Source organism: Delphinapterus leucas, chromosome 1, assembly GCF_059928025.1.
Source record: "Delphinapterus leucas isolate spDelLeu-1000000601 "Yukka" chromosome 1, BTC_Dleu_Yukka2, whole genome shotgun sequence".
In the NCBI taxonomy this organism is placed as follows: domain Eukaryota; kingdom Metazoa; phylum Chordata; class Mammalia; order Artiodactyla; family Monodontidae; genus Delphinapterus; species Delphinapterus leucas.
This window is the reverse complement of record NC_143129.1, coordinates 94,781,875-94,807,257: the sequence shown is the minus strand read 5'-3', so window position 1 is coordinate 94,807,257 and position 25,383 is coordinate 94,781,875. Positions and strand designations below refer to the sequence as shown.

The following is a 25,383-nucleotide window of genomic DNA, read 5'->3' as shown; positions in this document are numbered from 1 at the left end:
TTTGAAGGATTGTCGTGAAAATGAGGAATGAGAAAGAAGATGTGAACATTAACTAGCTGTGTTAGTTTGCTAGGGCTGCGGTAACAAAGTACCACATGCTGGGTGTTTTAAAGCGGCAGAAATCTATTCTCTCACGGTTCTGGAGGCTAGAAGTCTGAAATCAGAAAGTCGGCAGTGCCATGCTGTCTCTGACAGCTCTAGGGGAGAATCTTGCCTTGCCCCTTTCCAGCTTCTGGTGGTTGCCAGCAATCCTTGGCGTGTCTTGCCTTTGCAGCTGCATCTCTCCAAACTCTGCCTGCATTGTCACATGACTTTCTCCCTGTGTGTCTTCACATGGCTTCCTTATAAGGACACCAGTCGTTGAATTTAGGGCCCACCCTAATCCAATACGACCTCATCTTAGCTGATTACATCCACAAAGACCCTATTTCCAAATAAGATTATGCATTCTGAGGCTTTGGGTAGACACAAATTTTGGAGGGACACTCTTCAGCCTCGTACACTGGCACATAGTAAGGACTCCATAGGTGGGAGCAATTATAGTTATCAAGTGCCAAAGTATAAACAGAAAAATTATTTCAGTGTGGGCTGGAGTGGTTAAAGAGAACTTTGCGAAAGAAGTGAGAGAGACAAGCAGGGCCTTAAAGAGGTGATAAAATTAGGTAAGAACTGAAGATGTAATAGGGTGTATCAGGTGAAAAGAAGAGCATATCAGTATTTTAACATAGAGTTATTAACCTTGTAAAATCAGGAATCTCCTTTGGTCCAACAAGAATTAAAAACTATACTTTTTTTTTGGAATGGATTGTTATCTATTAGGCAATAGCCTTATAATAAATTACCCTAAAATTTAGTGATTTAAAATAACAAAAATTTTTTCTCACAGTTTCTGTGGGTCAGGAATTTAGGAGGAGCTTAGCCGGGTGATTCTGGCTCAGAGTCCTTCATGAGGTTACCGGCAAGATTTCGGCCAGGGCACTTCCCTGGTGGCGCAGTGGTTAAGAATACGCCTGCCAATGCAGGGGACATGGTTTCAATCCCTGGTCCGGGAAGATCCCACATGCCACGGAGCAACTAAGCCTGTGCGCCGCAACTACTGAGCCTGCCCTCTAGAGCCCGCGAACCACGACTACTGAAGCCCGCGCACCTAGAGCCCGTGCTCCGCAACAAGAGAAGCCACCGCAATGAGAAGCCCGTGCACCACAACCAAGAGTAGCCCCCGCTCGCTGCAACTAGAGAAAGCCGGTGTGCAGCAACAAAGACCCAACACAGCCAAAAATTTAAAAAGAAAAAAAAAAGGATGTCGGCCAGGGTTGCAGTCACCCAAGCTTGTTTAGAACTTGAGGATCAGCTTCCAAGATGGGTCACTCATGTGGCTATTGTCAGGAGTCTGTTCCTTGCATATGGGTCCCTCCAGAGGGCTGCTTGAGTGTCCTTATGACAAGGCAGCCAGCTTCCCCCAGAGCGGGGAATCAGAGAGAGCAAGGAAGAAGCCACAACACCATTTATAACTTAATATCAAAAGTCACACACCATCACTTTTGCCATATTCTGTTCACTAGAAGCAAGTTACTGAGTCCAGCCTACACTCGGGAGGAGAATTAAGCTCTATCTTCCTCTTGAAGGGAGAAACATCAGAGAATATGTGGGCATATTTTAAAACCACCACATCACAGTGTATCATGAAATCATCCACTCCATTAACTGTTGGACTAGTTTTCCTGAATTTGGTGTTCCTAAATCTCCATGTTATTATTATTACTTATTAATAACAGTAATTATTTTGAGCACTCCAAATGTGTCAGGCACTGTGCTTGCAGATGCAAATGTGGAATGAATTGGCCCAGTGCTTGCCCTCAAGGAGTCTACAGTTTAGTGGGGGAGAGGGATTATGTCCATAAATAGAATGCACTTATATAAGAGATAAAACTGAATATAAACAAAGGGCTTTGGGTTTGCACTATAAAAGGGAAATTGAAGAAATCAGAGAAGGCTTTGGGGGTATACTGGTAGCATCTGAGGGCCTGTCTCAAAGCTTATTCCTCACCCCAGTATAGAGTAGATTTTGGGCAGGTCACCAGGGAAAGACATTTGAGGCCAGGAGATGGGAATATGCAGGGCTTGTATGGGGGAATTTCAGGTTGTCCAGGGTGGCTTTAGTGGAGGGGAGGGGAAAGGGTATGGGAAGGTGGATTGAGGCCAGTCTTGGAGGCTCTTATAGAATAGACTGTGTTAAGGAGAAAGATTGAACTTGATTCTGAACACACTGGAGAAGTTTTTTGAGCAGCGTGGTTATATGCTTAGATACGTGCTTTGGAAAACTGAAAAAATTTGAACCAGAGAAGCCAATGTGTATGTATGTATGAACTCATTCATTCAATTCATTGTCTTTCAACAAATTTTATCACAGACCTACTATGTGCCAGGCATTGTTTATAGAGAACTTATAGTTACATATATATATATATATATATATATATATATATAGCTGTATTTATATCTGAAATATAAATCATATATATATATATAGAGAGAGAGAGAGAGGGAATGAGGATGTTAGTTTTTATTTATCTTTTTTTTTAATAATTAAAAAAATATTTATTATTTTGTCTTCGTTGCTGTGCACGGGCTTTCTCTAGTGGCGAACGTTGAGGTGCATGGGCTTCTCATTGCGGTGGCTGTAGGCGCGTGGGCTTCAGTAGTTGCAGCTCGTGGGCTCAGTAGTTGTGGCGCACAGCCTCAGTAGTTGCGGTGCACGGGCTTAGTGGCCCACGAGCTTACTGGCCCTGCGGCATGTGGGGTCTTCCCGGACCAGGGATTGAACCCTTGTCCCCTGCATTGGCAGGTGGATTCTTAACCACTGCACCACCAGGGAAGTCCCAAGAATCTTAATTTTTAAACCAATTTCCTTTGGTCTCAAATTGAAATAGCCGGGTACTTGATGTTTAATTACCATCTATTAACCATTATAGAAGTTGGCACAGCTCAGAGTGGGAGATAAAAACGAGGCAGTTTATCAGTAGGTATAAAAATAAAGAAGTGGGAAGGTTTGTCCTATTTCCTCCTGTGGCTGCTGAAAAAACAGGAGCATCATCTGAGGTCTTCCTGAAAATTAGAGAGAATGGCATCCTGCCTTAATTTCTTCCACCAAATTTCACTCTTGGACTCAGGCCATTTCTGCTTTGGCAAAGCAAGAGGTGGTGATGTGGACTCTGTTCCCAGAGATGGTGCCCCAGGCTGCCCCAGGGGAGCCTTTGGAAATGACCGTGTATGGTGGTTGCCAGAGCCTCTGGCACTGTCAGGTGCCTGGCTGTGGGTGGAGGACGTGGAAGGGGCCAGAGGAATGCTGAGACCAATTTTCGTAGCGTGTAAAGGAGCATTTCATTTTTCTATCTTGTAGAAGACACCCAGGAAAGTGAACTTAGGCAAATGGCTTGAAGTTGAGCATTCTGCTTTAGATCCTGTTCTTTCTTCCAGCTCCCCTTCCCCCAGCCGCACCTCCCCTTTTGACAATGGACAATATTACAGTTTCCAAAAGGAGAACATTGCTGGCGAGTCAGCAGCAGCTGACTCTTGCTTTAGCTGCAAAGCCTCCTAACCTTCTCCAGGCTGAGCCCAGTGGCAGAACCCTGGTTTGGGCCTCACGCAAGCCTCACAGGGCTCCAGGCCTCTCCCCTCCATCTGCCATCTAGCTGCCACCCTCTTCTGCCATCAAGATCCTCGGGAAGAAAAGTGCCATTCTTTAAGAAACAGGTCATTCTTGCAAACGGTTCATGAGTCCCAACCCTCCATCCAGTGAACAGCTGGCTTAAGATTTATGACCGTGCCCTGTTGGTTTACAGATAAGAAATGGATATCTGCTCAGCCGGCTGCTGCACCTGCTGCTCTGGTCTCTTCTTTCATGATTGTGTGGATGAAATTCTACAGAGCTGAGTTCATTCCACCTTCAATTACTTCATTCACCTTGGAAGCCCTTTGGCAGCTTTCAAAGAATCTTGCCAACTTTATCCTCGAGAGGACTGTCAGTGTTCTTTTCTGGGTGAAGCTGAAGCTGAACTTAAGAGTTCTCATGGTGTTTTCATCTGAGCTTCTCCCAGGGTGTCTCATTATTTGCAGCAGAGGAAAGAAACTGGAAGAAAGAGTTCAGATTTGAATACTTACCTCTGGGCACTCTTTCTTTTTCCTCCCTCCTTTCTGAAAATAGTGGGGTAATTTAATTTTTCAGCATCAAAAAATAACAATGGTTGGAATAGAAGGTAAGGTTTCTGGAAATCCTGGAACTGCATAGGCAACTCAAAAAAAAAAAAGACCAAGCCAGTCTCTAAGGTCACACCCACTCTCAACTTCTCCCAGTTGCTTCCTGGTTTAGCACAGGGGCTGCCAAACTGCAGGGGGTCACCTGGAGGGCTTGCTAAAACCCAGAATGCTGGCCCCATCCAAGAGGTTCTGATTCAGTGGATCAGTGAAGAGGCCTAAGAATTTGTATTTCTTTTTTTTTTTAACTTTTTTTTCATACAGCATGGGTAACTTGCAACTTTTTATTTATTATTTATTTATTTATATATTTAATTAAAAAAAAATTTTTTGGCTGTGTTGGGTCTTCGTTGCTGCACACGGGCTTTCTCTAGTTGTAGCAAGCAGGGACTACTCTTCGTTGCGGTGCGGGGGCTTCTCGTTGCAGTGGCTTCTCTTGTTGCGGAGCACAGGCTCTAGGCGCGCAGGCTTCAGTAGTTGTGGCACGTGGGCTCAGTAGTTGTGGCACACGGGCTTAGTTGCTCTGTGGCATGTGGGATCTTCCCGGACCAGGGCTCGAACCCGTGTCCCCTGCACTGGCAGGCGGATTCTTAACCACTGCACCACTAGGGGAATCCCTTTGCATTTCTAACAAGTTCCCAGGCACTGCTGGGGCTGCTGGTCCTGTGAACATAGTTCGAGAACCATTGGCTTAAGTATAATGGAAATGACATGAACTTTGAAGAAAGGCAGGCTTGGGCTTGAGTCCCAAACCTGCAGCTTCCTTACCAGCTGTGTGACTTTGGGACATGTGTCTGAGCATCTCTGCAGTGAGTTCTTCATCCTTAAAATGGAGGAAATAACATCTACCCCACAGAGTTCATTGACTCAAAAAATATTTGTTTTATAGCTGTTGCAGCACCAGGTTCTAAGCTACACAGTGGGGATATGACAATGGATGGGACAGTCTTTGATGTCAAGGAATTTTGGGTGGTTGTGAAGACTAAAGAGATGAAATTTGCAAAGTTTGAGGACCATGAATGATGCATAATAAGCATTAATTTTATTTCCCTCGAAGGAGGCAACATGATTCTGCTTTTACTTTTTTGTTTGTTTGGTTTTTTTTTTGTTTATTTATTTTTGGCTGTGTTGGGTGTTCGTTTCTGTGCGAGGGCTTTCTCTAGTTGTGGCAAGCGGGGGCCATTCTTCATCGTGGTGCGCGGGCCTCTCACTATCGCAGCCTCTCTTGTTGCGGAGCACAGGCTCCAGACGCGCAGGCTCAGCAGTTGTGGCACACGGGCTTCGTTGCTCCGCGGCATGTGGGATCTTCCTGGACCAGGGCTCGAACCCATGTCCCCTGCATTGGCAGGCAGATTCGCAACCACTGCGCCACCAGGGAAGACCTGCTTTTACTTTTTTTGTCCAAAAAGCGAAATTTCTCAAATTTCACAGCATGGAACCTAGAGCTATGAGTCTCTCCTTGTCTAGATGGAAAATCTGAGGTATGGGCACTCTTATGGGTTGAATCGTGCCGTCCAAAAATTCATGTATACCTTAGAGCACCCCCTGTGTACTCTACCACCTCAGAATGTGACTTATTTGGAAATAGGGTCTTTGCAGATGTAGTCAAGTTCAGATGAGGTCATTAGGGTGGGCCCCAATCCAATATGACTGGTGTCCTTATAAAAAGGAGAATTTTGGACTCAGACATACATAGGGAAAATGCCATGTGAAGATTGGAGTTATGCTGCTACAAACCTAGGAACGCCAAGGATTGCTAGCTGGAGAGGCATGGAACAGATTCTCCCTCACAGCTCTGGAAGGAATCAACCCTGCTGACACCTTGATTTCAGAGTTCTAGCCTCCAGAACTGTGAAACAGTGGATTTCTGTTGTTTCAGCCACCCAGTTTGTGGTACCTTGTTACAGTAGCCCTAGCAGATTGATGCAGGTCCTGTGATGGATAATATGGCATCATTCATGGGTGCAGTGAGGAGAGGTGAAGGAGGACATTTACTTTTTATCCATACATCTCTCTGTTATTTGAATTTTTATATAAACATGCTGATAATTAAAAGATTTTAAATTAGATTTAAAGAATAAGAAAAGATTTTAGTGTAGGTATAATTACTGCTAAATAATCTGGAGTACACTCCTCTGCCTCTAGATCTTTTGAATCTCTCAGTTGTCCAACCTCTCTAACCATCCGTCAGGTCACTCAGGGATGTCTGCACCAGGTTGGAGTTTAGATTAGTAGACCTCACTTCAATCTACAATAATATGACATTTTCCAAAATGCCTGGGGAGTGTCATTTAGGGGTTGTGACACAGAAATATGGGTCAGAGAATTTACCGTCTAATTGGGACCAGGTGAACTGAGAAGTAACACCAGGGCAAGGCAGTTGATGATCATCATGCCATGAGTGGTGTGAAGGATGGAGGTCTCACCTTCTAGAAGGATCGAGACTGTTTCCTGAAGGCCTGGGAAAGGGTGCTTCATGTGGGACTGGAGGGGTGAAGAGGGTTAGGCAGGGCATTCTGTGGGGTCGGAAGAGACAGTGCAATGCTCTCTTCTGACTCTTTTATTTTGGAGATCAGTTGTAAACCCAGGCCACTCTGAAGAAGTAAGTGACAAAGGCAGGGTGATACATTAAAATATATATATATATATATATATATATATATATATATATATTTTTTTTTTTTTTTTTTTTTTTGCGATACGTGGGCCTCTCACTGTTGTGGCCTCTCCCTTTGCGGAGCACAGGCTCCGGACGCGCAGGCTCAGCGGTCATGGCTCACGGGCCCAGCCGCTCTGCGGCATGTGGGATCTTCCCAGGCTGGGGCACGAACCCGTGTCCCCTGCATCGGCAGGCGGATGGACTCTCAACCACTGCGCCACCAGGGAAGCCCTAAAAAATATTTTATTTTTAAATTTATTTTTTTGGAACAGGTAATACAGCCACATGGTAAGCAATTCAAAACGTATAAAGGGCACACGAGAAAGAGCTGCATTCTCTCCTTCACATGTGTACAGATTTGTCTGATTTCTTAGCTATTTCTAGAATGAAAATTAAGTTAACTGAGGCCCAGGATGACTAGACTGCCGCTTTATGGGACAGGGACTGGAGTCTGCTGGTGCAGAAACTTGGTCAACTGCTGGGAGTCATTTCTAAAACCACCTGCCCCAGCACATTTTCAGCTACTCCTGCCCCCAGATCTTGACCCCGGGCTGCGGCCAAGTCTGCTTAAGCAAGAGCCAACATTTTGTTTGGTTTTAGGATCAGGTTGAACAGAGGAGGCCAGGCGTTCTAGAGCTGATTCTCCGCTCACCCATCTCCAGTTTCCCCAGTGATGGCAGGAGGCTGGGTCAGAATCTCTGTTGGTGACACGTGGCAATGACCTAGGGTGAGACTGTCTCAGAGAAGAGCCTGGGATTTTTATTCACAACTTTTTCAAACAATACATCCACAGCTACACCAGTCACCAGCACAGTTTTCATTTTACAGGACAAGAGGCACCTGCCCAGGTGTCTACTCAGCCTCTCTGGTTCTCGCATCCACACATCACACTCATCAGTGCCCATAGCTGATAAGATCCCTGGGTGAGACACAGATAAGACGTCAAACATAATAAAAGAAACTGTTCCTGTCACCCTCCCTCCACCAGCAGGCTGAGACTTCCTGATTTCCTAATTTTTCCTCTAAAGAACATATTCCCATGGGTCAGAGAAACACAATGACAATGTCAGCTCCAGCCCAGGTGGTAAAATATGGCTTCAGCCTCCACTGCCAGCTCTAAGAATACTGACAAAACAAAACAAAAAAAACCCCACTTCCCTCTAAGGGAGGCATTGCTTAAGAAAAAAAAAAAAAAAAAAAAACTTGATTAAATTTTTTTTAGCAGGTAATTCACCCACATGGTAATCAATTCAAAAAGTTTAAAGGGGTACAGAATCAAAAGTAAATGCCCCTCCCACCCTTGTCCCCCACCACCTAGTTCTCCTGCCAGAAAGTGATCCCTGCTGCCTTCAGACTTACTCCTGAAGTTAGTTTGCACTCCTGGGGCAGCCTGTAGCCCTGGTGGCACACAGAAGACATGAGGGCAGCACTGACCATAGGCTTCTCTCTCTAGGAGAATAAAATCAGGGGCACGAGAATGCTCATGGAACAACATGCTGGTCACAAAAGCAAGGTACCATGCAGGGTTCCTTTAAATTAATTTTAATTATTCAGAAGGGGACCGAATGCCAGATGTTACAAACCAGGAGATTATAGACATGGATTGGAGGTAAAAAGATAGCTAGGAAGCATTAAAGAAATCACTTCTTTTTTAGATTCTTAAAGCATGTTATTTCTCAACTGTCACTTTCTCCCTGATATTATGCTTCTGTATATATTTAGAATATTCTTACTTTGTTGTATGTATTTTATACACTAGTACCTTAGTAGACTATTATGTGAATAGCACTCCCTGGGATTGTGCAGTGTACAACCTATTCAGCTGTACACAGTGGTCCCTATAAATGCCAGGACTGCCTTGATCATATCTGTATCCCCTCACCATATTCTTAGTGAATATTTTTAGTTGAATTACTTTGAGGTAAAAAGGCACCATCTCAAAGTGTTATGGCCTTGGGCATAGAGCAGGAATAAACTGACAGATGGCTGGAGAAGTAAGCAGGGGCCAGGGAGTGAAGGCACTTGTATTTATATATTTTTATTTATTTATTTATATATTTTGGGCCACACCGCATGGCATGTGAGATCTTAGTTCCTCAACCAGCTTACCATGTGGCTTAGTTCCTCAAACCCACACCCCTTGCGTTGGAAGCGCAGAGTCTTAAACACTGGACTGCCAGGGAAGTGCCTGAAGGCACTTGTAGACCTTGCGAGGAGTCTGGTGCCAACCCTGAGGGCAACAGTGGGGCAGTGATTCAATCTGATTTGCATTTCAGATGGGTCACTCTGGCTGTAGCCTGTAGAGTGTCTTGGAGGAGAGGAGGGAGCAAAGCCCGGGAGAACAATGAGAAGGCTCCTCTAGGCAAGAAGTCACTGTTTTGACTTCATTAGTAACAGTGCGGGTGGGAGACCGATGCAAGAGATATTTTGGAGGCAGAAAATAGATAGGGTCTCAGTGATTATACACAGGGCCTAAGAGAGAAAGGTGTCAAAGACATGGTTCCTGGCTTGAAGAGGTGCTAAATGTAGCAGTGTCAAAACTACAATGAGATATCACCTCACACTTGTCACAATGGCCATCATCAAAAAATCTACAAACAATAAATGCTGGAGAGGGTGTGGAGAAAAGGGAACCCTCTTGCACTGTTGGTGGGAATGTAAATTGATACAGCCACTATGGAGAACAGTATGGAGGTTCCTTAAAAAACTAAAAATAGAACTACCATACGACCCAGCAATCCCACTACTGGGCATATACCCTGAGAAAACCATAATTCAGAAAGAGTCATGTACCACAGTGTTCATTGCAGCTCTATTTACAATAGCCAGGACATGGAAGCAACCTAAGTGTCCATCAACAGATGAGTGGATAAAGAAGATGTGGCACATATGTACAATGGAGTATTACTCATCCATAAAAAAGAATGAAATAATGCCATTTGCAGTGACAAGGATGGACCTAGAGATTGTCATACTGAGTGACGTAAGTCAGACAGAGAAAGACAAATATCATATGATATCGCTTATGTGTGGAATCTAAAAAAAAGGTACAAGTGAACTTATTTACAAAACAGAAATAGAGTCACAGATGTAGAAAACAAACTTACGGTTACCAAGGAGGAAAGGTGGGGAGGGATAAATAGGGAGATTGGGATTGACATATACATACTGCTCTACATAAAATAGATAACGAATAAGAACCTGCTGTATAGCACAGGGAACGCTGCTCAATACTCTGCAATGACCTATATGGGAAATGAACCTTAAAAAGAGTGGAGATATACATATAACTGATTCACTTTGCTGTACAGCAGGAACTAACACAACATTGTAAATCAACTATACTACAATAAAAATTAATTTCAAAAACCCCTGAAGACCAGTATTGCCATCACAAAGTGGTTGATGGCACCATTCAGTTAGACACAGAACAGCAGTGGGGAGAGCAGTTGAGAACTTTTTTTTTTTTTTTGCTATACACGGGCCTCTCCCGTTGCGGAGCACAGGCTCCGGACGCGCAGGCTCAGCGGCCATGGCTCACGGGCTCAGCCCCTCCGCGGCATGTGGGATCTTCCCGAACCGGGGCACGAACCCGTGTCTACTGCATCGGCAGGTGGACTCTCAACCACTGCGCCACCAGGGAAGCCCGAGAACTATTTTAAATGTTGGATCTGATGTGCTTGGGGCACATCAGGCAGTTACACTAGATAAGGACTGGGAGCTCAAGAGTAAGGGCTGAGCTCCAGATAGAAACTTGGAGTCATCAGTCCATGAAGGCAATTGAAACTCTACATATAAGAGAGTTCAACTGAACCTTAGAGAAGACTAGGATTTTAATTGAACTAGAGGATGTGTAGGGAGAGGGGTGGATTTACAAGCTGAAGAAAAGAGCAAGTCAAAGAAAGCTATGGAGTTTGGAGTAAGTGGATGCTGTTAGTGATGTGCTGATAAACGTTTAACAACTGGCTCTTTAGGGAGGGGAAGGGAAGTTCGACTTTTAATGTTTGCTGATTTCCATGGTGTGGATACTTCCATCATAGCCAATTTTAAGCTATCAGTGTCATTGAGCATGGAGTTGGGAAGAGATGAGCACAGTCAGCTCTTGCCAACTCAGACAAGTGAACTCTAGTCCACAGCTGCATGTGATCCTGATGGAAACAGAGGATCCTGTCAGGCGGTAGTGGAGGATCCATTTAAGAGATAAAGTGGGGCTTCCCTGGTGGCATAGTGGTTGAGAATCCAGTGCAGGGGACACGGGTTCGAGCCCAGGTCCAGGAAGATCCCACATGCCGCAGAGCAGCTAAGCCAGTACACCACAACTACTGAGCCTGCGCTCTAGAGCCTGCAAGCCACAACTACTGCAGCCCACGTACAAGAGAAGCCACCGCAATGAGAAGCCTGCGCACCGCAACAAAGAGTAGCCCCCACTCTCCACAACTAGGGAAAACCCACGCACAGCAACGAAGACCCAACGCAGCCAAAAATAAATAAATTAATTAATTAAAAAAAAGAGAGATAAAGTGAACCACTGGTGCGGCCATAAAGACAGATAATAACAGGTGTTCACAAGGATGTGGAGAAATTGAAACCTTCATACATTGCTGGGGAGAATATTAAATGGTGCAACCACTGTGGAAGACAGTTCGGTAGCTCATCAAAAAGTTAGGCATAGAGTTACCTTTTGACCCAGCAACTCCACTGCGAAGTATATTCCCAAGAGATTAAAAACATGTTCACACAAAAACTTGCATGTGAATATTCATAATAGCATTATTCATAATAGCTCCCAAATAGAAACAACCCAAATGTCCATCAACTGATGAATGGATAAATAAAATGTGGTACATCCATACAATGGAACATTAATGAGCCATAATATTAAGTACTGATGCATCCTACAACATGGATGAACCTTGAAAACAATATGCTAAGTAGAAGAAGCCAGATGGAAACGGCCACATATTGTAGGATTCCATTTATATGAAATGTCTAGAATAGGCAAATCCATAAAGACAGAAAGTAGATTTGTGGTATCCAGGGGCTGGGGAGATGGTGAGTGACTGCTAATGAGTAAGCGTTTGACGACTCTTAAACCCCAGTTTGAAAAACAGTGTACTAGGAGATCGTGGTGTTGCAGCTGCTCATGTATATTTGTTCCTTTGGAGTTACAGAAGCCTTGTTTGTTGACTTGGTTCTCTAGGCTAGAAGTCTGTCCTCCAGGTTCAAGCTCTCCACCATAAACAGCTAACACGTCCAAACACTAAGCTATCCTTGGAGGGTTTTGCATAAGCCAGGACCTAGATGGCCTGTTTCTTTCAGGCATGATTAAAAGCCTAGGTGAAAACATTTAATGGAACATTTTGATCTCATTAAAAACCAAGAAAGGCACATCTTTGAAATACAATCTCATAAAGCCCTGCCTTGTAGACAGATGTGTGTACCAAACTCTCACCTATCAGAAAGGGATTAGAATTTATAAAGCGACATTTTGTTTCCTGGCTACAAAGCCATTTCAATCCTAGGGATATTTACAAGCAATATGAAAAGCCCTCTGCACTTGATGGACTGGCCGCTGTTACCGAGTGTCATAAATGTCAACGACCAGGCTTTCTCCTGGAGAGATTAGCTTTGGGGGAGTTGCTGGGGGAAAAAGGACAGATGTTGTTTCATATGTATGAGTAGACTAGGATCAGAGAAGAGGGTGAGTCAGCGTGGGTGGTAAACATCAGGGGAACCGAGGAGGATCGAACTGCTGCTGTCATCTTTGCCGTTAGGCCAGAAATGTCACCTGGCTCCTTTCTCCCTGTCCTATTGCCAGAAAGAGGAGAGAAGGACTGGGTGACCCCTCCACGTGCCCTCTCTTCTTTAACCAGTTGCTGGCTTCTTCTTCTTCTTTAACCAGTTTACAAAGAGCATTCCTGAACCTAATCTCCTAATTGTCTTGATAGTTTGATGTTAGTCAGTTTAGGGGGAAGGAATCTGTTAATCATCTTAGCAGAGTGTTAGCACCCCTGTTCTATGGGGGAGGGAACTGAGGTACGTGGAGATTTAATAACGGGCCCATAATCATATAGTTTGGGGGTGTCAGGCCAAGATGAGAGTCTAGATCTTTTGGCTGTAATCTGGAGTGTCTGCACAGCTCCAGAGCTACTCTCAAGTCATGCCTTTGCTCACCATTCAGTCACTCAACAAATACTTATTGTTTTATATTTATCATTTATTTTATTTTTTAAAATTTTATTGAAGTATGTTGATTTACAATGTTGCGTTTAGTTTCTGCTGTACAGCAAAGTGACTATTTACACATATCTATGTATTCTTTTTCATATTCTTTTTCATTATGGTTTATCACAGGCTATTGAATATAGTTCCCTGTGCTAGACAGCAGGACCTTGTTAACAAATACTTATTGATAGCTATTGTGTGTCAGGCACTCTTCTGAGCTCTTTGGCTGCATCAGTGAGCAAAAACAAAGATCCCTGTTCTTCTGGAGCTTACATCTCATCTACAGTGACGGCAGGGGCAGAAATTGACAATAAATATAATGAATAACTAAGTTATAAAGTGTGTTTGAAGGTGATACGTGCTATGGAAAAAAAAGTCATTCAGGATTTGAGGATCAGTGGGACTGAGGGGAGTGGATTACAACTGTAAACAGGGAGGTCAGGGAAGTAGGGATAATAGCAGGGGGGCTTGTGGGACTAAAGGGAAGATGCATGTAAAGTGCCCAGTCCAGAGCCTGGCACATGGGTGGTCATAAGCCCTCATTAGCGGCAGCTGTTATCACGGTACCAGTCCTGTCTCCTAAGAGCCCCCAACCAAGACTGTGCCCAAAATGGACAAGCAGCTTAGTTACAGACAGGTTAGACCTCAGGGTCAGGGGCCTGTCTGGCCCAGAGCATGGTGCCACAAACTGCCCCAGCTGGGTGTAGAGACCCCGTATCTGCTTTGTGTGTTGTGTCCACGGCCAGACCAGCAGGGCAGGTCCTGCTGGGGACACCAAGCACCATCTCTGCTGTATTTGATCAGAATGGAATCTGGAATTCCAGAGTAGAATAGAAAATGTGAAAGAAGGGGCAATGTAAGGCCAGGGCTCCCCCATACTCCTGAGATCCTTAGGGCTCCTGACACCGTGTTGCTAGGCAACAGCACACAGATTGAGGACAGCTGGCAGGGGTCAGCCTGCTTGGGGTGTGTCAGCTGGTGCCTGCTCTGGGAGAGAGGGGGCATCGCTTGTAGGTAGAGGTAACAACTGACTATGTAGGGGGATTAAGAGAAGACCAAAGAGGCATCCTTAACTCTGTGATTCGGCCTCATGCCTGCAATTTCACCTTTAGGGATTTGCTCTTTCAAGTAAAGATTGGTGTTAAACTTTTTCTGAGTGTGGAACTTTTTTTTTTTTTTTTTTGCGGTACGCGGGCCTCTCACTGTTGTGACCTCTCCCGTTGCGGAGCACAGGCTCTGGATGCACAGGCTCAGCGGCCATGGCTAACGGGCCTAGCCGCTCTGCGGCATGTGGGATCCTCCCGGACCGGGGCACGAACCCACGTCCCCTGCATCGGCAGGCGGACTCTCAACCACTGTGCCACCAGGGAAGCCCGAGTGTGGAACTTCCGATTCAAACAAAACCTAAACTGAGAAGACTAGCATGTTAAACAGATTTTTAAAAACAACCTTGCTCCATTAAAGTGGGGAATCCCCACTCCCCTTTGAAGGGTCTGGCTTTCTAAACCCCTAGACTCTGGAGCAGAATTTGAAAGTGCCTGGGTTAAAATATTTCAGCCCCCTGTTAAAAAGTGAACAGCCTGTTGTGGGGTAAAAATATTAAGCTATTTAAAAATTAAGAACGCATTATTATAGATTTCAATGATTTTCCTCTGTGTGAGGGGATGGATAACAGCCTCCTTAGAGGATCTGATGAAAACAGTGCCCAGAAAAATGCATATACCTAAAATTCTGTATCTGGTTGTATGGGGAAAGTGGTCCAGGATCCTAGATTAAAGGTCCCTGTCTTGTGTGAGATGTATTTATATGATTTGCTTCCAAATGGGATAAATATTTAAGTCTTGAGGCATAGAAGAGTGAGTTTTGAAAGAGGGCGGAAGGAGAAAAAGATCTAGTGGGGAATCAGAATCTTGGAGGTAGAGCCCAGGAATCTGTATTTTTAATGTGATCTCCAGACGGTTGTGATAATCAGACAGATGTAGGCACCAGAGGTTGAGGGCTGGTATGTCTAGGCCTTTAGGGCCCAGGAGACACTGCTACTGAGTCAGCAGTCTTAAAAGGGTGGGAAGGAGGGAGGGAGAGAAGGGAGGAAAGAGGGAGTCTCTCCAGTCTGATGGCTAGCGAACAATAGGAAAGGTCCTGAGAGGTCAAGGTCACTGTGTCTCTGAGCCTCAGCGGACCATCCACCCAAAACCTGAGTGAGGACACTCCGAAGCCAAAAGAACAAAGAACAGAAGTTTGGGAAACCATCCAGCTAGGGCTGGGCCACAGAGAAAGTCTCTCTGGGGCCCTGATGTTCAAATTCTGACATTTCACCGTCGTCTTCCATGTTCTGTGCTAAGTAGAGCTCACTCCTCCCTCCCAGCGAAGGGCTGGTCTCTCCTTGACAGTCAGGATTGTTTAATGGGATCTGCTCCCATCTAGGTCAGAGGCTTTCCAAGCAAAGTGGCATCTGCAGCTGAACCAACAAATACCTACTGACCCCACTGTACCAGCTCAGGTGTTTACCTGGTGCACCCGGCCCCCATATTGACATTCTCCCCAAAGGATCTGCCCTTCAGGGATGGTGAGAGGAGAAGGGACTGAGCCTGCAGCTGGGGGAAGAGCAGGAGGGGGCCTCCTCCAGACCCCAAGGCCTCTAGTCAGAATCCGGGTTTACTTAAGAACCTGTTTCTTGACGCAGGCCCTGTCCCAGCCAAGACAAACCCAAGTTGTGTTGCCTGCCTGCTTCCTTGGTGGCTGTGACTTTGTGCAGCACTGGCTCGGTGACTCTAAGACTCAGGATCTGAGACTCTGCTTGTCTCTGTCTGTTCTGTCTGTCGGGGGGCGGTGGCCGAGGGGTTACCACTCTCCCCAGCAGTCTCTGGGCGGTGATTCTTTGTTTTACTCAAGTGTAGCCATTTATCCAAACTGAACAAGTTAAGACTTGTGCATTTCAATGTATATAAATTTTTGCTAAAAATTTTAAAAAACCTAGAAAAAATAACAACTTCGAGTGGGGAGGAGTGGATAGAAGTAAATGAGGACTGCGTAGAGGTAGATGAGCAAGAATGGCAGAAACTGATAAGTATGGAGGCTGGGTGATGGGTACATAGGGGTCATCATATTCTGTCTTTTTAAAATATATATTTGAGGGACTTCCCTGGTGGCACAGTGGTTAAGAGTCTGCCTGCCAATGCAGGGGACACGGGTTCGAGTCCTGGTCCAGGAAGATCCCACATGCCACGGAGCAACTAAGCCTGTGCGCCACAACTACTGAGCCTGCATGCCACAAGAAGCCCACGCGCCTAGAGCCCGTGCTCCATAAGAGAAGCCACCGTAATGAGAAGCCTGCACATGGCAATGAAGACCCAACGCAGCCAAAAATAAATAAATAAATTTATAAAAAAATAAATATATATTTGAAATTTATTGTAGTAAAAAGTGAAGAAATAAAAAAGACTTAGAAATGTCTGTTTTCTCTTAGAAATATCCTCCCCGATCAAGAATCTTAAAGAAACTCATACTCTTTACCCTAGTAATCCCACTTCTGGGAATCTCTCCAAAGGAAATAATCAGAGATACACATAAAGCTTCATTGTAGTGCTATTTAAAATAAGGAAAAATTGGACAAAACTCGATGTCTGACAACAGGAAAATGGCTAGAGAAGTTATGGTGCAAAACCTTAAAGATACAGGAGAGTGCTTGTGACCTAAAATGTAAAAAAAAGAAGAAGAAACCACATACCATATGATCTTCATTTTGTTTTTTATTTATTTATTTTAGGCTGTGTTGGGTCTTTGTTGCAGTGCGCGGGCTTCTCATTTCGGTGGCTTCTTTTGCTGTGGAGCACGGGCTCTAGGCGTGTGGCTTCAGTAGTTGTGGCACGTGGACTCAATAGTTGTGGCTCGCAGGCTCTAGAGCACAGGCTCAGTAGTTGTGGCGCACAGGCTTAGTTGCTCCGCGGCATGTGGGATCTTCCCTGACCAGGGATCAAACCCGTGTCCCCTGCACTGGCAGGCAGATTCTCAACCACTGTGCCGCCAGGGAAGCCCCTTCCTTTTGTTTTTTAAAATGCATATGCATGTATAGAAAATGAATTTGAAAAGAAATACAATAAAACGTTACAACTAGTGATCTCTGCTTGGTAGGCTTATGGCAGATTTTAATTCCCTTTTTAATTCTAGCCTGTATTTTCAGCTCTTCTACAATTTTAACATTTATCACTTTGATAATTATTTTAAAAACTGAGAAGTGCCTTTTTTTTGTTGTTGTTGTTGTACGCGGACCTCTCACTGTTGTGGCCTCTCCCCTTGCGGAGCACAGGCTCCGGACGCGCAGGCTCAGCAGCCATGGCTCACGGGCCCAGCTGCTCCGCGGCATGTGGGATCTTCCTGGACCGGGGAACGAACCCATGTCCCCTGCATCGGCAGGCAGACTCTCAACCACTGCGCCACCAGGGAAGCCCAGAAGTGCCATTTTGAAGGAAGAGGGGAAAAGGTGGAAAGAACAGATTTCCATGCACACACCAACCATAACATAATGAAGTATTGGAACTGGAAGGAATCTTAGAAGCTAGAAATCGCCTAAATCCAACTTCCTCATTTTACAAATGAGAAGACCGAGGCCCAGAGTGTCGAATGCCCAACTAACCCATTTGTTCTTAGTCTCTCTGACTGCTTGTTTTAGCAGCTCACTGAGCCATCATGGCCCCAGGAGCTCTGCAGCCTGTGCCATACCCACAATGTTAACAACTGGAGGCCCTGTTTGGGAAGCAGCCCTTGGACTCTCCAGTCAGTCTGGGCCACCCGTTGCCAGTGTCCTTGGCCAGCTGGGCTGGAGAAATGCCCTGGCAGGAAGAAGGCCACTGAAACTCTAGACCTCACTGCCACCCAGTCACCAGTGCTTCTCCCTCGGACAGTCGTAGCCATCTCTGTCTTCTCTGCTGTGGCAGAGGTTACTTCTAGGCAGCTAGGCTATCTTTTTGTCAGGTCTGGCTTGTCATGACTTTCAAACCATCATGAGTTGAAAAAGAAACAGTGTGGTTCAATGGTTCGTGTCAAGCTGGAGTCAGAGACATGTTGCGGTCTTCGCCAGAGTCCCTAGACACTGTCTTCATCTGTTCGGACTGCTAAAACCGAATACGATAGACTGGGTGGCTTAAAACGTGAACAGCTTATTTCTCACAGCTCTGGAAAGTTCACAGGTCTGGGAAGTCCAAGATCAAGGTGCTGGCAGATCCAGTATCGGGTGAGAGCATTCTTGCTGGTTTGCAGACAGCCGTCTTCATGCTATATCCTTTCCAGGCCTGAGAGAGGGCTAGCTCTGCTTCGCTTCTTCTAAGGGCACTACTCCCTTCATGGGAGCTCCACCCTCATGACTAAATTATCTCCCAAAGGCTCCACCTACAAATACCATCATTTTAGCGCTTCAGCATTCCTTCTCTGGAGAAAGTGGGGCCAGCAAGAGTGTACAATGACAAATAATTGTAGAGAACGGTGGAATACTGGAAATTAGCACATGCATAAGTGTTTATAGTCTGTCTCCTCCCCAGTGCATCCCTGCCCCACATTCCCCGCCTCATACACATCTACGCTGCTTGAGAGCTGTGACTTTGTCTCAGACACCACTGCTTCACCAGAACCTAGCACACAATAGGCCCTCAGTAAACACTTGTTGAACATGGAATGAGTGAACACCATTTTCCTAGAACGTAGAAGACCTGACATGTTCCAAGTTAACAGTATTTCCAGAATTTAAACATTTTAATTCCAAAAGAGCAGAATGTTTGAAAAAAAGTAGTTTTAGCATTAATATTTATTTGCACACCTGCAATGCAATGCTTCAAAGAGTTGTCAATGGCAAACACATAAGCACCAGGGAACCACCATGGGCATCTCCAGGGAGACTGTCATGATGTCCACTCCAGTCTGTTGTCTTCCACTCCTTCCTCCACTCCTCCCTCTTGAACTTGGCCATCCAATTAGCTGACATACACAATCTTATTTGGGGGATATTTCTTAAATTTAGACTACCAGATGATCCTGCTTCTACTCTCTGGGGGACTTATTAGGATAAGTCAGAGACTGGGCATGTTCCTGTAGCATAACTTTTTTTAAAAATTGTGATAAAATACACATAACATAAAATGTACCATCCTAATCATTTTTAAGTGTACAGCTCGGGCATTAAGGACATTCACATTGTTGTGCTAGCATCGCCACCATCCATCGACAGAATTATTTTCATCTTACAAAGCTGAAACTCTGTACTCGGGCGCCCAGCCGCTGGCACCCACTGTTCTGCTTTCTCTTTTCCTGAACTTGACTACTCTGCCCGCCTCACATACGCGGAATCAGACAGCATTTGTTCGTTTGTGGCTGGCTTATTTCACCTGGCATAATTTTCAGCTTTATGACTGCTGTGGATTTTGGCTGGGGAGGGGCACCAACGCCAGCCCTAGGTAGAGCTGAGAAGTAAGGAGGGGCTTATCCCCAGCTAGCCCACTTTCCTGCCTCATCCTTCCCTGAGTTCCCACCGACTTCAGGTCCCTACTCACGGCCAAGTGGCCTCACCCCCTCATCCCATCTCCTGCTTACCCAGAGAGAGCCTCTGATTTGCTTTGTGTGGGCCGTGTGTCCATGCCTTGGCAGACGACAGATGGCCACCTCTTCTGACAATCCCGCCTAGATGGAATAGAATAAGGAGAGGATGTATCCTCCAAAGAGGCTCTGCTGCATGGGAGGGAACTGTGGATAGTGGGCAGGCAAGAACCGCAGGCGTCCCTGACGGGGAGGTCCTCCAACCAGGTTTAAGTGCCTTTCAGCCTTCCCATTCCACATGGCGCCAGGCTTGACTGTTTCCCCTTTGGGCCCTGTTCACAAAGGTTTTGATGCCTTGGCTTTTGTTGCAAAGTTTTCAGCAGCTTGAGTGCCAGTGCCGGGCCCCAGACACACTTTCACTGAGTGTGACTGTAGCCCACACAGGCTGCCCTCAAACACCAGCAGCCTGGAACACAGGCTACGGACTCAGATTGCCTGGGTTCGGTCCTAGCTTGGCAATCTCCAGGCTATGTGGCCTTGAGCAGGTAACTTCACCTCTTGACGCCTCAGTTTTCCCATCAGTAAAATGGCAAAATAATAATACCTACTCCATTAAGATGTTTTGAAGATTGACAAACCTACTGCTGTAAGTGCTTGACCTGTATCTTATTTATGATCACAACCAACCTACTACCCGTGGGAAAAAGGCACCCCCTTTCTGGGCACACTGCCTAGCATGAAGAACTTGAGCTAGATTTCAACTTTACTCACACTCTGAGTTGGGCAGCTTTCTGGAGAGGCAGGTACTTGTGTGTCCCCATTTTCCAGATGAGGCAGCTGTGGCTGAGAGAAGTTGAGCCCCATGTGGTGATGGGGTGTCGAATCCCTTCTAGCTCGCCTATTTACTTAGTGCACGTGCCAAAGAAGCTAAGCACCACCTGTGCCATGGACCACATCCCTTTGGCACCAGCTCATCAGCTTACACCTTGTGCATCTTCCACAGTAGATAGCGACCACATGCCTCTCTAGCACTTAATCTGTAGACCAGTGATACAAATCTCTAGTCTCTAATCTATTACTTGGACAATCATTAAAAAAACTAAGACATGTTATTTGAAAGAAGGGGGAAAGGTGGAAAGAAGCACACATTTGCATCCAGGCACCATCCTGGCTTGGTGATTATTTTTTCATTTCAGCAGCCCACTCATTACCCAGACAGCAAGGACCCCAAACATTGTGGGTCTGAGTGAATCCTTCTTCTGGAGCTGAAAGATCAGCGTTACCAATATTTGGCAAAGCAGATTCCAGCTTTGGGGGTTTTCCCTCTAATTTCTTGTGTTGCCTGGGAGCATTACATGTGGCTGGGTGATTTAGGGGAGGGCAGATTAAGTAAGATGCCCACCCCTCGTTTTCAAACCCTTCCCTTCTTTCCTCGATGAACAGGCAGCAGCCACTGCTTCCTGTGCCCCATTTAAAATTGTGATTTGTGTCATATCTTTGTGAATGGGGAGAGCAAGGAATTGTATGCTGGACATACGAATTAAATCTATTCGTGTGTCTCCTTTGTGAATCCGTATATTATGCAGACCGTATGCTCTCAAAGACAGATCACGGGTTAAACTGAGGTACTGTGGGGGAATTGATTTGTTCACAGAACTCTGAATATAATTGAGGAGCACTGCCAGTTATGTCTCTGATTTAACTGTCTGTCTAAGCCTATGTCTTAGATGGTGAGATCGCAAAGTATAGTTCAGATTTGAAACAGCTGCAGCAGAGCCAGCCACATTGGGTGGTGTAAATATCCCCAAGTGACATGAAGTAAAGTAGCACATATTGAAAGGGAAACTTTCTAAGGTTCGGAACCAGCATTTTCCCCGCAAACCTCCCACCAGAGCAGGACCCAGGGGGCGCCAAATGAAAGATGATGCAAAGAGAAGCAGGCTTGGCCTATGTGTCTCCGAGAGGCCAAATGCAGTCAGAGTGACTGAAATGATCTGCTCGAACAGATTAGATGTTTTTTGTTTGTTTGTTTGTTTTTGCGGTACGCGGGCCTCTGACTGTTGTGGCCTCTCCCGTTGTGGAGCACAGGATCCGGACGCACAGGCTCAGCGGCCATGGCTCATGGGCCCAGCCGCTCCGCGGCATGTGGCATCCTCCTGGACCGGGGCACGAACCCATGTCCCCTGCATCGGCAGGCGGACTCTCAACCACTGCGCCACCAGGGAAGCCCCAGATTAGATGTTTTAACACCAATTCTCAGGCCTCAGAAGCGAGCCTGGCTGCTGGCAGACAACCAACACTGCCTTGCTTAATTTTTAGATTTGGCTGTTAAATTTCTCCCAGTGTGAGTTTGTGTTTGATGGGACTTATGAGGGTGGAAGATTCCTGGTAGCAAAGCCTGAGTTCTAGCTCAGTGACTTACCAGCTGTGTGACCTTCAACAAGCCATTTCACCCCATGGAGAGTGTTTACTCATCTGTGCAATGGAGGAAACGCCCCCTGCTCTGCTTGCCTTCTGGGAGTTTAAAGATCAAATAAGATGGTGTTTGGGAATGTAAAAGCACTGTGCAGATGACAGGCATAATTACGTTCGCAGACAGAACATCGAATCCGTTCTGCCTGATTCACTCAGCTCTCCATTTAATTTACATACTGTGGATTTTACCCCTCTTTCTTGCAGCAAAACCCTTTGGAGAGTATCATTTTTAGACCTGAATTGATATATGTGTAGTTGCCTTATTTATCCTCAGAGTCCTCTGGGATGAAGAAAAGAATGGAATTAAGAGGAAAAGTAGGGACTTCCCTGGTGGCGCAGTGGTTGAGAGTCCGCCTGCCGATGCAGAGGACATGCGTTCGCGCCCCGGTCCGGGAAGATCCCACATACCGCTGAGTGGCTGGGCCCGTGAGCCATGGCCGCTGAGCCTGTGCGTCCGGAGCCTGTGCTCCGCAACGGGAGAGGCCGCAACAGTGAGAGGCCCGCGTACTGCCAAAAAAAAAAAAGTTAGGCTCACAATTCCCCCAACTCCTCCTTCTACTCCGCATCTGCTCCCTCTGGATGAAAGTGCCCAGTTTATGCGTTGCTGTCCTGAGCCACACTGGACACAACATCTAGTGCTGGGCAGACAATATATATTTGGTAAATATTTATAATAGAAGACAATAAAAATGGAGCTCTAAAATTGTTCTGTCATCACCCGAAGCTTCTGAAACTACAAATCAAGAAACAACATGTTTACTGTATTTCCACAAGTCTGAAATAACACTGCTTCTAAGACCAAAAGAAAGCCTATGCTTAGTAGATGGGCCTGGAGTGAATAGCATAAGGTACAGGGAACCCCTAGTGTGTCTACGGTTCCATGGAAGCCGCGAGAAGCCAAGCTAGCACAGGAGAAATAGAACTGTTTTTTATGTACCAAAAAGAAAGGAGAAACTCCATCAGTTAAAACATGACACGATGCTTCCTTAATTGTGTCAGTTATAAGCCACAACTTGATTTCACAGATGTTAAAATGTGAAAGAAATACGCATCTTAGAAGATATGAAAGGCAGTCTATTTAACCCCTCAGAAAAGTAAAGATTTCTTTTTTTGGTTCTGATACATTCTTAGGTTAGCCAACTTCAAACTGTCTCAGTTTTAGGCCCAGCTCCTTGCATTTGTATATTATGCAATCATCCTTTCATATGGATAGAAGGGGGACATTAATTCTGTTTTTCTTATGGATACAGTAATACAAAGTACTTTAGGGCTTGAATATAGTTTTTGGTAAGTGAGGATTGTAAAATGCTTATCAGAACCAAATTCACATTAATTCTTATAGTTGTTTTTTTTTTTTTTTTTGCGGTATGCGGGACTCTCACTGCTGTGGCCTCTCCCGTTGCGGAGCACAGGCTCCGGACGCGCAGGCTCAGTGGCCATGGCTCACGGGCCCAGCCGCTCCGCGGCATGCGGGATCCTCCCGGACCGGGGCACGAACCCGCGTCCCCTGCATCGGCAGGCGGACTTTCAACCACTGCGCCACCAGGGAAGCCCAAATTCACATTAATTCTATGGACTGTTGTTTATTATGAGATTTAAAAGAGGAAGAAATGTTGAAGAGTATTTGGCACATTTATTGTGCTTTCTTTTTCCCAAGTAGTGCTTTCTGTGATTTTTGTTGTGGCTCTTGCTGTTTTATTTAATGCTTGATTTGGCAGTTTTGTTGTTGTTATTCATAGTTCAGGTAAAGAAACTGAGCTGTGAGTTTCCATTGCACAGAGAAATTAGGCATGAATAGGCTCGTGTGATGAGAACCCATCACCTGCCTGAGCTAAATGTGACATTTTCATAAAATTCGAGGTGGGAATTCATAGTTTTTCTGGAGAAAAGGAGAGAGCATGAAAAATGCAAGGAAATCAGGGAAACAGAAATACAGCTTTTGTCACAATCCTTTGTAAATTTTTCATGGACCTGTCCCTGCTCATAAATTCTGCAGTTTGGGACAAGAAAAATTCCACCTTTTTGTAGCCTGTTCTTTAGTTACCGTCTCACATTCCTCTGGCCTATCAGGACATTTATACACAACCGCAAAGAGAGTCATTTTAAAAAAAAAATGGGGTGGGGGTTTCTAGGGACTAGACCATGGCCGGTGGAGAGGAATGATCCAATAACCGTAGCTCCTGTACGTGTTTGATAACAATCATTTGGTTCCATGATGCCTTGTTCCCTGCCGGGGTCCCAGGGCCCATTACTGTGATGATGAGTGTCAGTAGCCATCGTGCTGGGCAGGAAGTGGGTAGGAAGTTAATGTTTGACCGCTACTAATGCACATTTTGCCCACTCTTCTCTCATCTGCAGTCTGAGTACCACTACGAGTACACTGCGTGTGACAGCTTGGGTTCCAGGTGGAGGGTCGCCGTGCCGCATACCCCTGGCCTGTGCACCAGCCTCCCTGACCCCGTCAAGGGCACCGAGTGCGGTAAGCAGCCCTGCTTCTCAGCTTTGGCCTCTGCCCCAAGCCTCCTGCCATCCAAGTTAGGCACTTCCTGACAGTGTGGCTGCCTTAAGAAATCAGATCTCGCCCCGCCCCCCTCCCACCCGGTCAGTCCTCATCCCCAAACCTCTTGAGATTTGGTGCAGAAGTGTTATTTCGCGGATGCAAACTGGGTATTTCAATTTACTTTTGTTTTATTTTCAGATTTAAATCCCATGAGGGTATAAAGTAAAAATAATTCCGGCTGTGTGCCACTTAGATATTTTCTCTGTTTGCATACATTTTCTTTTTTTGGCTGTGCATTTCTCTCCAACCTACACTCACTAGCCACAGTCACTCATTTAGGAAAGATTGTGATTTGCAGTCGTTCTTGAAAAAGAAGCCAGAGAAGATAACTTTCTGCAGAGACAGACCTTTAAAATGCACTGGGCATTACTTCAGGGGACAAGGATCTTCCCTGACTGTGGAGCTGACCGTGCAGCCGGAAAGGCAGTGACTTCCCTGCAGCTCCCACCCCACCTCTGGGACTCTGCGGCTACAACTTTGCTACCACTGGCAGCTATTCCCCCTGAGCTGTTCTTTTTAGAAACGCAAAGGGGGGCCGTAGATAACAATAGAAATCAGGAACTAGAATCAAGGAATACTTGAAAATTTGGAAAGGAGGTTGAAGGCATTTAAAATCTAAAATAAGCTTAGCCTAGTGCCTGGTTCAGTAGGTGAGCAAATAAGTACTTGTTAAATCCGTGAACGGATA

General features: G+C 45.6%; 1 protein-coding gene across 2 annotated transcripts in view; it reads left to right on the top strand.

Moving 5' to 3' along the window:
* Positions 1 to 25,383, top strand: part of ELAPOR1 (endosome-lysosome associated apoptosis and autophagy regulator 1) — a 74,250-nt gene that overhangs the window by 11,481 nt on the left and 37,386 nt on the right. For both annotated transcript variants that reach the window (XM_022584164.3, XM_089918541.1), the window contains exon 2: positions 24,494 to 24,614. In XM_022584164.3, the coding sequence (XP_022439872.3) occupies positions 24,494 to 24,614 (121 nt within the window). The remainder of the gene's footprint in view (positions 1 to 24,493; positions 24,615 to 25,383) is intronic.